Raw genomic sequence first — 15,681 nt, 5'->3', positions numbered from 1 at the left:
TTGTATTTCGGGTAATAAAATCAAGTTGTTTTTGTTAAATTAGAATCTATATTATAAATTATATAAATATATATTCGAGCTATGTTCAGTTGTATCTTACTCCAAGTTCGATGGACTAAAATTATCGAAAACGCTTTGTTTTTTGAATTTCTATTGCCTACCAAAAAGGCCTTAATTATTTTGAACTTTCAATACTTGTTTCTGACGAGTCTTTTAGTACATTTTGAGGCATTTTATCTTTAGTCGGTGCATACATGATTTTAGTGATCAGTCATGTAAAAAGGGTTTCTCGTGTACACTCAACAAGAATAAATAAAAGGGGTTTGAAACGAGCATGTGGTCATGGATAACATGTCCTAGACAAGCATGATCAGGACATTCGACATGTAGCCATAGACAACAAGTCTTGAACAAACATGACCATGACGAATTTTAAGAAGTATTTAATAAATCTCGAACTTTAAAAATATTAAAAAAATAGTTATTTCGTCTAATCTATCATTTTTAATTTCATAATTTTTAGTTTTTGCCTAGATTTGCATGATAAATAAACCGGGTAATGAAATAGCCGAACCGGCGGTTCGGTTTTTCCCCATAGTCTAAAGTCAAACCGGATTCATGGCCTCTCCATATCCCACCGTCAAAAGAACTCGAAACTCCATTTCCGAAATTCCAGGCCCCCAGTTTTGAAGGATTCGGGATTCAACCATGAAGCTTTCATTCTCTCTTCCTTCCAAATCCTCTTCCTCTTCCTCTTCCAAGCCAAATCTCGTCAGACCTTCAAAGGAATTCGACGACAAAACCCTAGATCATGGAGATTTAGAGGATTCCAAGGAGTATGTTAATGAATTTGACGCATCGAAACCCTTCTCCGGAACCAGGGCTAACTCCAGAAACATTGTTATTCCTTCCCTCCAGAACGAATGGAGGCCGCTGAAGAGAATGAAAAATCTCGAAGTCCCGCTTGGGCAATCGGACGAGTCTGATCTCAAGTTCGAATCCGCCTCTGGATTAGATCCGCCGGAAGATTCGAAGATGTCGTTTGGTCTCAACGTCAGGCAGTCCGTCGACGGTATTAAGAGTGCCGATGATTCGAAATCTGTGGAGGAGTCACGGCCTGCTCCTTTGGAGGTTGTTATGCTGGAGAAGTTTAAAGCGGATCTGAAGAGGTTACCTGAGGATAGAGGCTTCGAGGATTTTGAGGAGGTTCCGGTGGAAAGCTTTGCTGCGGCTTTAATGGAAGGCTATGGCTGGCGTCAGGGTCGGGGAATTGGGAGGAACGCCAAAGAGGATGTTAAAGTTAAGGAATATAATCGAAGAACAGACAAGCAAGGGCTAGGGTTTGTCACCGACGTTCCTGTTGGGCTTTCAAGCAAGAAGGATGAGAAAGATAAAGGGAGAGAGCGCGAGAAAAACAGGGATGGAGATAGAGTGAAGGAAAACAGAGATCGAGGAAGTGATGGATTGTCTACTATTGGGAAACATGTTAGGATTATTGGCGGAAGAGATGCGGGTTTGAAAGGTAAAATTGTCGAGAAGTTAGATCATGATTTGCTTGTTCTTAAGCTTAGAGACGAACATGTCAAAGTGAAAGTCCGTGCAACTGATATTGTCGAATTGGGTTCCAAAGAAGAGGAAAGATTCTTGAGGAAACTGGAGGAATTGAAAGTTCAGGATGAAAACAAAGGCCAGAGACGGAGAAGAGAAGTTGTGGAGAAGCGTGAAAATGGTACAAAGGACGAAGAAAGGAAGAACAGTAGAATGTCTTGGGTCACTAGTCATATTCGCGTTAGAATCATCAGCAAAGACTTTAAGGGAGGAAAGTTTTATCTGAAAAAGGGAGAGATAGTAGACGTAGTTGGACCCTCTATTTGTGATATATCCATTGATGGGAGTAGAGAGCTTGTCCAAGGGGTCTCTCAAGAGCTTCTTGAAACTGCACTTCCTAGACGTGGGGGACCTGTTCTTGTTCTTTATGGTAAGCACAAGGGAGTTTATGGGAGTTTAGTTGAGAGGGATCTTGACAAAGAGACGGGGGTAGTGCGGGATGCAGATAGCCATGAATTACTTAATGTGCGTTTAGAACAGATTGCTGAATATATTGGTGACCCAAGTTACTTGGGATATTGATTCTTTGTACCCAAGATGGTGCTGGACCTGTTTTAGAGGTTAATCTGTTTTATCAGGTACTTTTGGTTCTAATATTTCTTCTTATATGCATACATAGTTGGTTTATCAGCTACTTTGTTTAACGTGTTGAAATGTACTCATTATATTTCTTTCTTTTCTTTCCATATTCGTTGGGGAACTTGTGTGATTTATGTGAAAATTGATGGTTTAGCTTATAAGGTCAAATGATGAGAGATGACGATCCAATGTATATGTGGGATCCCACATTGGTTGGGGAGGAGAACAAAGCATTCTTTGTAAGGGTGTGGAAACCTCCCCCTAGTAGAGACACTTATTAAAAACCTTGAGGGGAAGCCCGAAAAGGAAATCCCAAAGAGTACAATATCTGCTAGCAGTGGGGCTTGGGCTTCGGTTGTTACAAATGGTATCAGAGCCAAACACCAGGCGATGTGCCAGTGAGGAGACTGAGCCCATAAGGTGGATGGACATGAGGCGGTGTGCTAGCAAAGATGTTGGTCTCGAAGGGGGTGGATTGGGGGTTTCACATCGATTGGAGATGGGAACGAGTGCCAGCAAGGATGCTGGGCCCCGAAAGAGGGGTGGATTGTGAGATCCCATATCGGTTGGGGAGGGGAACGAAGCATTCTTTATGAGGGTGTGGAGACTTCTCCACGTTTTAAAAACCTGGAGGGGAAGTTCGAAAGGGAAAGTCCAAAGAAGACCGGCTAGTGGTTGGACTCTTACCGTGTTAGAGTGAAATGGCTGGTATTGCTGGTATTGGGGCTAAATAAAATGTGAAAAATTGACAATCCATGTGATGAAGCGAAAATGATCTACTATGCTAAGCTTTTGTTGGGATGTTTTACTTTTAATCTTACATGCTCTCTAACGTTAAACTAAGCCTTAGCCCTACATCTCCCACATTTTATACAACTGATGTAATACATATTCGTGTTCTTTTCTATATATGTCATGAGCCATTGTCAAACTTTCGTGTTTTCTTTCATGAAAAACTTCAAAAGAAAATGTACATTCTTTTTGTTAGTCAACTCATATTTCTATGAAGATGCTTGAATTTTGACATATTGATCTAAGAGACTAAAACAGAGTTCTTAAATTTTTGGGACCGTTGGTAGTAAATACAGGGATTAGTATAAGGCACCAAAACTGCATTTGAACTTTGAATTCTCAACTTGTTTCAGCGTATCTATAGCTGGTAACTGACCACTATTAGCTGTTAGGATTAGGATTTTATTGTTTTCAATTAGATGATATTGGGGATTATGCAAATTGTTGTTACTTTCTGATCGATGATTTCATGTATCATTCAGAGTTTCGATAAATGACATCCCGTGACTCGTGAGTTATCTGAACAAGTCCTTCACATGAACATCGCCGCCTATGTGCTAATGTGCATAGTAAGTCGTCTTAGAATGCTCAGAGCATGAAGTGTATGCAGAAAACTCCTGCACCAGCCAAGTGGTGGTGATAATTATTCCCTCTTACCTTCAAGATGCTTCTGAATAGTGAACTTGTGGTAATTTTCACTGCATTTGTTCTCAAGGTAGTGAATTATCTGATGTGTTGGTGATAACTAATTGTAGGGGATATGATATTGGGTTAAAATCCCGTTGAGAGTTTTTAAACAAATTATAATTCACTGCAAACACGTATGCCTCATGTTCGCCCAATGTTTGAATTGTAATGGAGGCATAAAAAATGGGAGTTCTATGGGTTTGCATGGAATGCATTTAGTTGAAAGTGATGGTATTTTCCTCGCTTCTTTAATATCTATTCTTTGACTAATATTTCCAGATTCCAATCTTCATGAATGGCATCCCTCTTCTCCAAAGTCGGAAGTTGAGAGAGAGATAGATCGAGGGTGATGCTCATACTTACCGGGGCATAGTTGTTGGAACTAGCTTTCAGGTGCATCTTGTGCATAGACCTTTATTTGGAGATTTTTTTGTGAGATCTTGTGAAAACTTCTCCGTAAGTAGATACCTTGAGGGGAAGTCTAAAAGGGAAAGTCTAACGAAAAATATCTGCCAACAGTGAACTTAGATAGTGAACTTAGATTGTTACATTTTTTTCTCTTTACTATCGGTTTATTTCATATCTCTCGTCATGACCTAGTTTCTGGAACAGTTTACCTTTGACCTCGATCAACATTCAAGCTGCCAAAAGAGCATATAATACCAAAGAATTTGATTATTTTAGAAATTGGCTTCTAGGACTTTACATATCACTTAATATGTGAAAAATGTATAACAGAGAAATAGCTACATAAATTTATATATATGTGACTGATCAGTAGTTTATACCTTACTACAATACATGCATACATAGGAGGAACCATTGTGTAATTCTTTTGAATGATTTGCATTCGTGTGACATTATCTTCAATGATATACAAGAGCCAATCTCGAAGTAGTAATATCTGTTGCAGAAGAGAGGCCTCTGTTGCTTCCAGGATCTAGCTTGGCTCGAAAAAGCTTGGAGGCATCAGACATCTGCCTCACAAAACGAGTAAATCGAACCCAGTTACTATACTCGAACATGTTCTTATCCATCCTCACAAAATTGAAAGAAAATGAGGGCTTCTCCAACCCATCTGTGTAAACCCTTGACATCTTTACAACCTGTTGAAACGAGTCATCATCGAGCCCCAATGCGGAGTTTTCACCTTCCAATGGTACATCACATACCCGGGCAGCCATCAGCAGCTGCCGGAGAAACCCTTCAGGGCTACTGACAGGGTTCATCTGCTTCTCTGCCACATCCTTCATTTCAAAGCATGAACAACAGATAGTGAACCTGTACCTAGCAAACATGCGAGCAATTGGGAGATATCCATCACGGATTGAAGTATTGTAGTACCCAGCAGTCAACTCCGATGGGTGAGATTTTGTTCCATAGTGCCAGTGAATCCCAGCTAATTTGGCTGACAAATTTACTTCAATACCTCTGAAAATGGTTTCAGCTTCCTTGCATAGTCTCTCCCCATGTAGTAGCAGCATTTCGGAGTACCATCTGAGAAAAAACTCCCCGTACGGCGTATTCCAAGAACCGTCATCGCCTCTAAAAAACTCCGATTGTTCGGGATTGTTCATCAAATTACTAGCACCAATTGGTCCTCCATTTCCCCATTCACGCATCCCAACATTTTGAGCACAAGCATTCAGAGAGGCAAGCATATACTAAACCAGAAAAGAAGAAAAGAAAATGTAATCAGACCAACTGGAGCACGTACAGTATACACTAGAGAATCGCGAAACGGTGAAGAAGCTTTACGCATTCCTACCTTATCGTAACACTGAAATTCTCCAAGCTCACGAGAGCGCCATGCCCATGCTAACTTCTGGGAAGGGGATGAAGGATATCTTAGTTCACCACCAGGACCCATTCCAACTTGAATTCCCTGTAATATGAACATTCAGAAATGGATATAAGAGCCAAATTCAGAGATAGGAACTCGAAAATAAATACCCCAGATACAGCCACCAACTTACCGTTACAATGGCTCCGAGATAAGGCCTAAAAGTGTCTCTGAAATTTCTCATAAAATCGGCATACGCTTGGATAGGTGATCGTCCCCGCAAAACAGGAAGAGTGTCACATCCAAGAGTAATACATTCCATATTTCTCCTTCCAAATCTGTCAGAATATGCTAAATCGGGATCTTTATTAATTTCTTCAAGTACCCATTTAGGAAGGGGAATCCTTAATGTTTTATTGGGGAAACAAAGGGGAAATAAAGGAGATACTTCAGATTCAATGGCAGATAAACCACTATCTTAGAATAACGCTTAAATCTATCAAGACAACTCTTACTTCATATAAACTTAAATCTATCAGCTTCCAATTTTATAGGAGGTTAACAGATCTGATTAATAAATAAATGGAATGGACAAACAAAAGGAGGCAAAGCCTCAAGAAAGTCAATACAAAAGGCCCTTCAATTGACTACAGTCATAGATATATGATAGTAATAAAATAAAATGATACTAAAACAGCACAACAGCAGAAATTGATAGCAATATCTTGGCAACAAACAAGGGAAAGTAAAAGGTCCAAGACAAAAACTTTGATCGAGTTATGATGCTGAGTCATGGATGGGAATTGAAGCAAGTTAGGAGTCACACAATGAATGGGCTAAGGACTATGGAGAGATCGGCCATGTAATGAAGCCCCGACTTCACCGTTTTTTATCATCTTGTCTTATAGTTAGTGTTATATGATGTAATGGAGAGGGTCTTTTGACCATTAAAAACCTTCCTCTTAGAAACGCCGTCTTTTTTGCTTCTTGTCGTAAGACCATTTAGGAGCTTAAGACCCTAGGGGTTACCTTTTGCATTATTTTGAATACCATGCTTCCTAGACCATGATTTTGAAAATATTTGAAAGAAAGAATACCACCTGCGTCTACCGTAAGAATTCCATGTTATTGTTGATAAATTACCCTCTAGTGCAACATGTGCAGCAGCCACAATGGAAGGAAGAGAAGAGACTTCAATGAGACACTTATAATTGTTCCAGCTTCAACAATCTCTTATCCTCTTACTCTCTTACTGATATGAACCACGACCAAGGAAAGGAATTTTCATATTCAAGGTCTAATTACAAAGACAAGAGCCAAGAAGATACAACAAGCTTTAGTCACATGTATTCAAGCTATGGTGAGCTTGTCAAAGGAAATTCTAGAAAATGTTGGAGTCCTCTAAATGTTGTGCAAAGTTGAACTTCAAGATAGAGATGAATTAAATGCACTTTAATTTGCATTTAATGAACTTATAGTTGAATTTATGGAACTTAGTCCAAGGATGGTTACTAGATAGCACATTTCTTTTATTGCATTATTTTAATTGTAATTTCAATATTTGTTGGTCATTTAAGCTAGGTTTTAATATAAGCTAGGTTTTAATATGTGAGTTAAGGTTATATTATAACCCACATAAGTTTCCACATATCCATTATTAACGAGCTATTTTAATATGGAGGTTGTGTACTTAAATCACATAGGTTAAGGTTGTCAAAGGCTATATAAATTCATCTTTTCTTTCAATGTAGACCTCACAAATTGGAATGGAAAAGAATAAAATTTTTATTTAGCTAAGTTTTTAGCTGGCAAATTCTTGTGTTTAAAACTTGCATGCTAGAGTCATTCAAGTGGTATTGATCCAACCTCTTGTGGAGTGATTCGAATCACGAGTTTAAAAACGAGTTTTCTTTACTCTTTCTTGATTATCAAGGTAATCCGTTCCAAAACTCCTTTGGTTAATTCTTAATTTTTGGGATTCTTGAATAATTCAGATCTAAAGGTCAACAAAGTATTTAGATCGAATATCAAGAGTCATAACAATTGGTATTAGAGCTTTCCCTTGAGTTGAAAAGGTATGAAACTCTTGGAATTCGATCTAAAATACATGGTTGAAAAACAAGATCTTTAGATCTAAATGATCCAAGAATAGCAAAAATGATAAGAATTAACCCAAGGGAAAGTTTTGAAACATATTACAAGTAAAGAAAACTCGTTTCTAGACTCATGATACAAATCGCTCCACATGAGGTTTAATCAATACCACTCAAATAACTCTAGCATGCAACTTCTAAACACAAGAATCTGCAGAGTAAAAACTTAGCTCTTAACAAAGCTAAAATAGAAACTCTGTTCTTTTAATACCAAAATGTATGTGAAGTCCATAAAAGAAAAGATACTTTATTTTGAGTTAAATACACACATAACCTTTGAGTTAAATACACACATAACCAACCTATTAGAATGGCTAGGTAGTGAGAAATACTCATAACCTCCATATTAAAATGACTAGTTAATGATGGAATATGGTGACCAATGTGGGTTGCAATATAACCTTAACTCCCATATTAAAAACTAGCTTACATGACAAACAAATATTGAAATTACAATTAAAATAATATAGTAGAAGAAATGTATTATCTAGTAACTATCCTTGGATGGTTCCATAAATTCAACTATGAGTTCATTAAATGCAAATTAAAGTGCATTTAATGCATCTCTATCTTGAAATTCAATTTTGCACAACAGGTAAAGAAGGACTTCAACATCTTCTAGAATTTCCTTTGACAAGCTCGCTATAGCTTGAATATAACTGACTAAAACTTGTTGTAACTTCTTGGCTCTCGTCCTTATAATTGGACCTTGAGGTATGGAAATTCCTTGGTCGTGGTTCGTATCACCTACTCTAGGTTTTATCGTCCCTAGTGTCAAAAAAAATTTAACTAAGTTGTCCCAATTCTGAATCAGCGAGCAGCCTCCTTGCCAATAGATTCCATCATATTGCATTTTTAGCCCACATAACAGTCACTGAGAGCTTGAACATGATGCCACATGCAGCAAACAAAACAGATACCACAAAAGGCTAATTTCTTGAGCTAATAATCATTAGGCCGTCAACAGAGTATGATAAAAGAGCAAAATTTTGCAGCAATAGATCCTCATGAAAGTACTATAGACTATAATTCTATGTTATAGGAGGTTCTTCTGTTCCTAGCATTCCATGATTAAGGGCCAGACCCTTTCGGTAGGAGCATTTCAATCTCTCTTGTGAAGGGAATCATAGTTATTCTCACTAGTCGTGATATCAAGGCAGTTTGAATGGCCAAAAGCCTTCGTGCTTGACAACTTCTACAAGTGCTCCTCATCCATTAGTTCGCAGTCCACAAAACAACTAGTATTTCTCATCTCGAAGAATTTTTGACCGAGGGGGTTGAAGGCAATGGTAAGACGGATTTAGAGTGCCACTGGTCACCTCGATGTATGGAGATGGAGAATGAGTTATTGCTACCATATTCAAGGCTTCACTCTACTTCCATCGTGACTCATGCTAACCTCCACAAATAAGGATGTTCATTCAAACCATGCAGACTGTCTTGAAGTTACAGGCACGGGCCAACTGAACAAGAAGCTCGAAGTGGAAAAGAAGGATCATGGAGGAAGAGGAAGGTTTAGGGACTGAGGCCAGGAGTAGGGAGAGAACGAATCATTTTCCACTTCTTCTCTAGTTCTCTTCATGCTGAATTTTAAAATTGTATGGGCATTTTTTTAATATCCAAGCCAACTTGCACGCATTTCAACCAATCTCACAAGACAACTCGCCTGACTCTACAACATTTGAGCACCAAAGAAATTCAAAGGAGATTAAATCTTACATAGGTTGCCACCATGATTTGAACTCATTCCATCCAAGTCCTTTATTATGCCTATACCATGACCCTTACTGACCCAGCTGCTTTTTCCTTTTTCTTTTTTTAACTCACCATTTATTGCCATTTCAGTCCACTAAACTATACTCAACCCCATACCTCTGACCTTCAAAAACTTTTGTTCTAGAGTTGTAACTTCGCTGTAGTTTAGTAACTCTATTCCATTGAATGCAGCTCCCAGAAAGACAGGTCTTAGAAAACCATGTACTTCGAAGCTCCTGCAGATATCAGATTGGCAGGCTTTCTTGCTGCTGTTTTACTACTTATGTTCTATCGACCGACTTCTGTGTTCTGTCCCCATTGCACCCTCCCTTCCCCCCAACCCAGAGGCTATCCGTAAAGAAGAAGTGGGAGACATTAAATTACAAGCATGGTGTTGATAATTGTTGGGAAGGAGTCCCACATTGGCTAATTTAGAGGATGAACATGGGTTTATAAGTAAAGATAAAACCATAAGCAAATGGTGTACATTGTTGAGGGCTCCAGAGAAAGGAGTCGAGCCTCAATTAAAAGGAGGCTGCTCGAGGGCTCTATAGGCCTCAAGGGAAGCTCTATGGTGTACTTACTTTGTGTTCGAGGGGAGGATTTTTGGGACGAGACCCACATTCGCTAATTTAAGGAATACATCTCTATTGGTATGAGGTCTTTTGGAAACCAAAAGCAAAGCTACGAGAGCTTAGGTTTAAAGTGGACAATATCATACTATGATTCGTGATTCCTAAGACAAGGAAGTAACATACATTCCTACGGTGATTCTAGCAGAAATTTAAATTCGAAGCAATGAAGCATGATGTGGGCGTCAGTTTTCTACATCGTAAATGACATTAACTAGCCAAAATTGAACACTAAAATAGAGAAATTGAACCGACTAACCAGTGAGGATCGTCCGGCCCCATGCCATTTTGATTGAAAGTAAACACAGCGCGGACTTTGAGACCATACCGACGAGCCATAGCCACAATCTCCAAATACCCTTTCCAATTATAACTACAAGGCACATCCGTCTCCACCAAACCCCACCAAACTTCAATCACGACGCCTTCAACTCCAGCCGCCGCAAGCGCCCTAAAGGACTGCGACATTGCCTTCCTCCTCCGCACCTGACCAGCCGGAGACACAGCATCAAGAGGAAGCGTAACAAACACAGCAGAGCCAGTATTCCGACGCTCCAAAGAGAATCCATGCTGGAGCTCATACTGGACATCCCCGTTGTCGAGAGAACCAAAGCCACCGGCGGCGGCGGAGAAGATGGAGGAGTTGAGACGGGAAGAGATGAAAATCCTCCGAGTTAGAGGGTAAGGGCGGGAAATGGAGGGGAATGGAGCGAAGCAGGAAGGGTCAGTCCTGGAGCAGCAGAAGGAAGCAGAGGGGGAGAAAGATGGAGGAGATGGAGAGGCGGCGATGGCCATCGGAGATCGGAAAATGGAATTGAGATTAGGGTTTGGAATGGTGTGGCTTAGAGAAGAGGGAGAGAATCCATTGGAAAGGACAGTGAGCCCCGCCAGACCAACCCACCTCAAAACACTCAACACTCAACACCACCGCCTCTTTCCCCCAATTATTTTTCAATTTCTTAAATTACCAAAAATAAATAAATAAAACCCAATTTTCAAAAATTAAATAATTATTCTTTTTTAATTTTCAAATTTTTTTTCATTCACAACCCGAGAACCCAACCCGAATTATAAGAATTGGGTTGGGTTGGATTGGTTCTCGGGTTTGGGTTGGGTTCGGGTTCCAAAAGAAATTGATGGGATCAACTCGACCCAACCCGAAAACATTAAAAAAAAAAAAAATTGAAGCCCAAATTGGAATGAAGCCCCCTAAAAATTTACCATTTGAAGCAACCGAGATTGATGAGCTTCTGAAATATCTATATCACAATAACTAGAAAGTTCAAACTAGAGACTCTTTGTTATTTTGTCTTTCTCGTTCTTCCTCTCTCAGTTGTCGTCGGTCTCCATCTCCCTCCTTGAGTCTCACGTCGTTGATCTCAATGTACTCGTCCCCGTCTCGTCGTTGGTTTCAGTGTACTTGACTGCTCGTCTCCATCTGTGAGCTTCTGAACTTAAGAAAGAAGAGAAAAAGGGAAAAAGCTCGTCTTCGTGTACGTTTTGATTTTTTTTTTGGAACAACCCGAACCCAACCCTGGGTTGTGAAAATTTTCAAGTTTGGTTGGGTTACCAATCCAACCCATTTCGGTTCGGTAAAAAAAATTCCCTCAACCCAGTCCAACTAAGTCATGTTCACTCTATTTTACATAAATTTTTAAATGTTTTTTTTTTATTTTCTTTTATTTTTCTACTATGAATTTCAGAAAAAAAAAATTGGATTTTTAGTTAAATTTCAAAAAGGAAAACAAGTTTTAATTTTTCTTTTAATTTTTAAAGCATTGATAGAAAAATAAACAAAAATAAAACAGCTATAAAACGATGCCTAAATGATCATTCAATGAAATCTAAACGATTTAGTTTAGTTCTAAAATTTTCACAACGAGGAACGTTGATTGGGTTAGTTATCCAAGCAACCTGAATAAAATTCACAACCAAATTAAGTCGAGTTATCGTGTTATATTTTTTAAAAAAATTTTAAATTCTACGTATCTATAATACCATTTATATTTAATAACTAAAATTTTACCGAACTCAAATATCAAACATTCACAAGTCACAACACATCACTAACATCGATCACAAACATCAAATATTCTTAATTTTCTTAACAATCCTAAAGGTAGACTCGGTTTTGTTGTAACCCATTTTTGGATGGGTCGGGTTGACCCAACCAAAAATATATCAATCTACAGGTCAATCCAAAATTTTTATTTTTAAAAATTCAACCCAACCCAGACTGAAAATAATGAAAAAATCTAGCTCAACGTTTAGTTTAGACTGATCGAGTTGTCGAGTAAATAAAATATTTAGATTAAATTAAAATCAACATGAAAAACATGATTAAAAATATAAATTATAAATGAGATTTATGAATTTAATAACTGCCGACAGTAATTTAATTGAGAATTAAGGAAAATTGTTCCGACAAATTCCTAATAATTCTCAAAAAGTTATTAAATTATTATATTATTAATTAAAGCATGGGAACGTCCACCCGACAATTTCCTGCCCTTAGGATCGCACTTACCGACATCCTTTTTTTATTTTTTATTTTAATTTTATTTCAATTTATGTAATTTAAATTATTAAAATGAACTTCTATTTTATTGGGTATATAATTAAAACATTATAAACTTCATTAAAACATTTATTTTATTTGTGTCGGCCTACGTACATTGAACCCAAAAACTTGAAAAACTTGACCAACCTGACCAACCGAACCTGAAATCATAAGGGTTGGACTGAGTTATTTTTCTTCAGCCCGATTTCAGGATTTTGAGTTTATTGGATAAAGGTTCGGGTTAACCCGAACTAGGAGTGTTAAAAATACTCAATAACTTAACAAACCCGTGTATAGTTTGAGTTGGGTTGAGTTCAAAATGAAAAGGTTTATAGATCGAGTTGGTTCATGATTCAAGCTAAATTGTTTGTTTACTCATCCAAACGTAACAGTACCTCCACAAAAATCTCGAAAGTTTTCATGGGTTGATCTCGTATCAAATAAACCATGACACCCCATAGAAAAACGAACCTCATCTCGAACCAAATGTTGGATTTGTCTCCTTGCACATACCGCTCAAAAATGCTCCAACGATGGGCTGTAGCAGTTGACTAAAATCACGAGAGTGGAAGAAAACAACTTTGAAAATTACGATTCTTTCGGACAATGACGTGTTGCTAACAACAATGGTAAGGTAAAGAAATCCATCGACAAAAATACAACAAACAGCTACTGACGTTAATGGTTCGATGCAATGAAAACTAATGAAGAGTGGTGCTATACATGGCGATCAAGTGTCAGCAATGGGCGACTTACACGATCAACGGCTTGTTGGCAGTATTATACATGAACGATAAAGTAAAAAAAATATATATCTTCACAAACGTCACGATCGGTACCTTCCTATACACGGTACCACTCATATCTTAAAAATTATATTTGTTACAATAAAAAAAACACATCATACCTTAAAAAAAACATCGATGATTCTACGTTGTCACTTCAATCACGATAAACAACAAAAATGTCGGATTTGAGAAAATCCAAATAAGTTACCAATTACACACCGTGCTCTTGAAGGCCAAGTTGTCATCCATGTAAGTGTTTCATGTTGAGCCAAAAAAAAGAGCATCTAATGATTAAATATGTCTCAAGTGGAAAATAATTAAACTCGTCCATTTTTAATAGGTTAATGAAATTATAATGATACCCGTCATAAAATATATTAACCTTGATCGTTTTAGACATTTTCTGTATTTTTTATGATATGATCACGTTATCTACTGTTCTGACCTGTTTCTATGAGTGAGAAATATTTTATAGACAGACAAGTATGAGTCGGTTTTGCACGTTTTAACTTTACTCACGTTCTTCCTATCAAAATTTTCAGGTCACAAATCAACACGAGTCATTTTAGAATGTTTTGTTTTCACTTACATATTTTGCTAGGGAACGTTTCGTGGGGTCACTCGAGATATGATTTCTCCAAGCTAAACACGCTTGATATGCGTCTTGTCGACCGTATCAGTAGTAGCTATCAATTTTTAAGTCTCGTTTAACCATAATTCGATATCTTGAAGTCCACTTTTATTCAAATGCGTGTGATCCCAGAAGAACGAAACATTCCTTATCAGAGTACGTGAATTGATATTATAAAATTATGATAATTAAAAAAAAAAAAAAAATATATATATATATATATATATATATATATATATATATATATATATATATATATATATGTGGATTTAATTTAAAAAAATAATTTAATCATAAAAAAAATAAAAAATAAAAAAGGAAATAATCTCATTTATTTTTTCCACAAATAATGCACCCATAGAAGACTTTTGACCTCTGTCAGCAGCGTTGGCACGTGGCAGCCATAGAGACTTTTGAGATGCATTATTAATTATAATAATAAGATTCCATTTTTTAAAACAAAAATATTCTTTTTTTTTTAATATAATTATATAAATTAAATTACTTTTTTGACTGTGACAGTTGGACAATTAATTAATTAATTTTCATATAGAGAGAGTTTTTAATAACTCCAAAATATATATATATGTATATATATTTTATAATATAATAAGCGGGTACCAAATTTCAAATTAGGGATATTTCTCTGATCCATCACAATCTTCTATTTTATTAGGTATATTCACGAGATGGGGTCGAGAATAACATTTTCGGCCTCTCTCCCGAGTGAGACGACTTTTTTGCGTCGTTGATTACTCAAATTGGTTCTCGCGTCCCTTAAACCCATTTTTAGTGTATTCGAGATTCCCATTTTTCAGTGCATCGAAGAGGGGTAGAAGCAATGGGTTCAAGGTCAAGTCAATGGATTCAATTTCTTCTTACCTCGGGATACCAGTCCCCTCGAAATAATCTCGAGATGGAAGTAGGAGCGGGGAGCTTCTAAGAGCAGAAAACCCAGTCCTATTCGAATGTTGTTGCTCGAAGTCGGGTTGAACCATATAAAATGAAATCGTCATCAAAAGAACAGGGACTGAAATGATATTTTAATTTTAAATATATATATATATATATATAAAATAATTAATTAATTAATTGCAACTACTTAATTTTAAGCATATGAACAAGTACAAATATATGTCGGTGCACGTGGCTGCATGTACTTTGTTGCTAATTATTTTAATTTTATAATTATTTTTTTAGGGCTAATTATTGAATACATTTAAGCACACAATAATCAAATACAATCATAACCTTTGGATTAAAAGTCCAAATCGGAATTATTTTATTAATTTATTTTTAATTCTTTTCTTAATAATTAAAAATTTACATTTTTTTTAGGATAATATGAATATAAATCAATTTTTTAAGGAACGGCGTACTATGATTCTATCATATGTGTATATATACATATACATATATATATATACATATATATATATATATATATATATATATATATATATATATATATATATATATATATAGGTTTTTCACGAGTTCGACCAAAAAGTCCTTAAATAAAAAAAAACGATCATTATTTTTGTCAATAGCACGATCAAATATGGAGCAATAATTTAATTTTTTTTAATACTATACGTGTGGAGATCTGAGATTTGAACTTTCAAACTAAATAAATATATATATATATATATATTAACTATCATTGAGCCATGCTGATATTGACATTGTATCGACGGATCTAAATTTCCGACA

The 15,681-nt window shown here is 36.7% G+C and overlaps 2 protein-coding genes across 3 annotated transcripts; one reads left to right on the top strand and one right to left on the bottom strand.

The window, feature by feature from the left end:
• Positions 1-631: 631 nt before the first annotated feature.
• On the top strand, positions 632-4,331 carry LOC111811354 (protein MOS2). 2 transcript variants are annotated; one of them, XM_023698163.2, is made up of 3 exons: positions 632-2,186; positions 3,462-3,667; positions 3,946-4,331. In XM_023698163.2, the coding sequence occupies exon 1, from the start codon at positions 709-711 to the stop codon at positions 2,128-2,130; it is 1,422 nt and encodes a 473-aa protein (XP_023553931.2). In that variant the 5' UTR covers positions 632-708; the 3' UTR covers positions 2,131-2,186; positions 3,462-3,667; positions 3,946-4,331. The 2 variants fall into 2 exon arrangements, with proteins under 2 accessions (XP_023553931.2, XP_023553930.2); XM_023698162.2 differs by lacking the exon at positions 3,946-4,331 and having other exon boundaries at positions 3,462-3,944.
• A 67-nt stretch (positions 4,332-4,398) lies between these two features.
• On the bottom strand, positions 4,399-10,930 carry LOC111811353 (beta-amylase 1, chloroplastic). The gene is made up of 4 exons (XM_023698161.2): positions 10,249-10,930; positions 5,643-5,853; positions 5,435-5,551; positions 4,399-5,330 (listed from the first exon to the last, which is right to left on the bottom strand). Exons 1-4 carry the CDS (start codon positions 10,782-10,784, stop codon positions 4,533-4,535), a joined length of 1,662 nt encoding a protein of 553 aa, XP_023553929.2. The 5' UTR covers positions 10,785-10,930; the 3' UTR covers positions 4,399-4,532.
• Positions 10,931-15,681: the final 4,751 nt, after the last annotated feature.

The sequence above is a fragment of the Cucurbita pepo genome, chromosome 15 (genome assembly GCF_057944985.1).
Source record: "Cucurbita pepo subsp. pepo isolate OVF chromosome 15, ASM5794498v1, whole genome shotgun sequence".
In the NCBI taxonomy this organism is placed as follows: Eukaryota; Viridiplantae; Streptophyta; class Magnoliopsida; order Cucurbitales; family Cucurbitaceae; genus Cucurbita; species Cucurbita pepo.
Note: the sequence above shows the minus strand (reverse complement) of the source record. Positions and strands in the feature narration are given on the sequence as shown.

Excerpts from the sequence above, each read along its gene's own strand:
- LOC111811354 (XM_023698163.2), top strand. The coding sequence starts at position 709 with ATGAAGCTTTCATTCTCTCTTCCTTCCAAATCCTCTTCCTCTTCCTCT.
- LOC111811353 (XM_023698161.2), bottom strand. The coding sequence starts at position 10,784 with ATGGCCATCGCCGCCTCTCCATCTCCTCCATCTTTCTCCCCCTCTGCT. Across the intron at positions 5,854-10,248 it reads GGGCCGGACGATCCTCACTG|GATTCCCCTTCCTAAATGGG; the intron begins GTTAGTCGGTTC and ends TAAAACATTAAG. Across the intron at positions 5,331-5,434 it reads AATTTCAGTGTTACGATAAG|TATATGCTTGCCTCTCTGAA; the intron begins GTAGGAATGCGT and ends TTTCTGGTTTAG.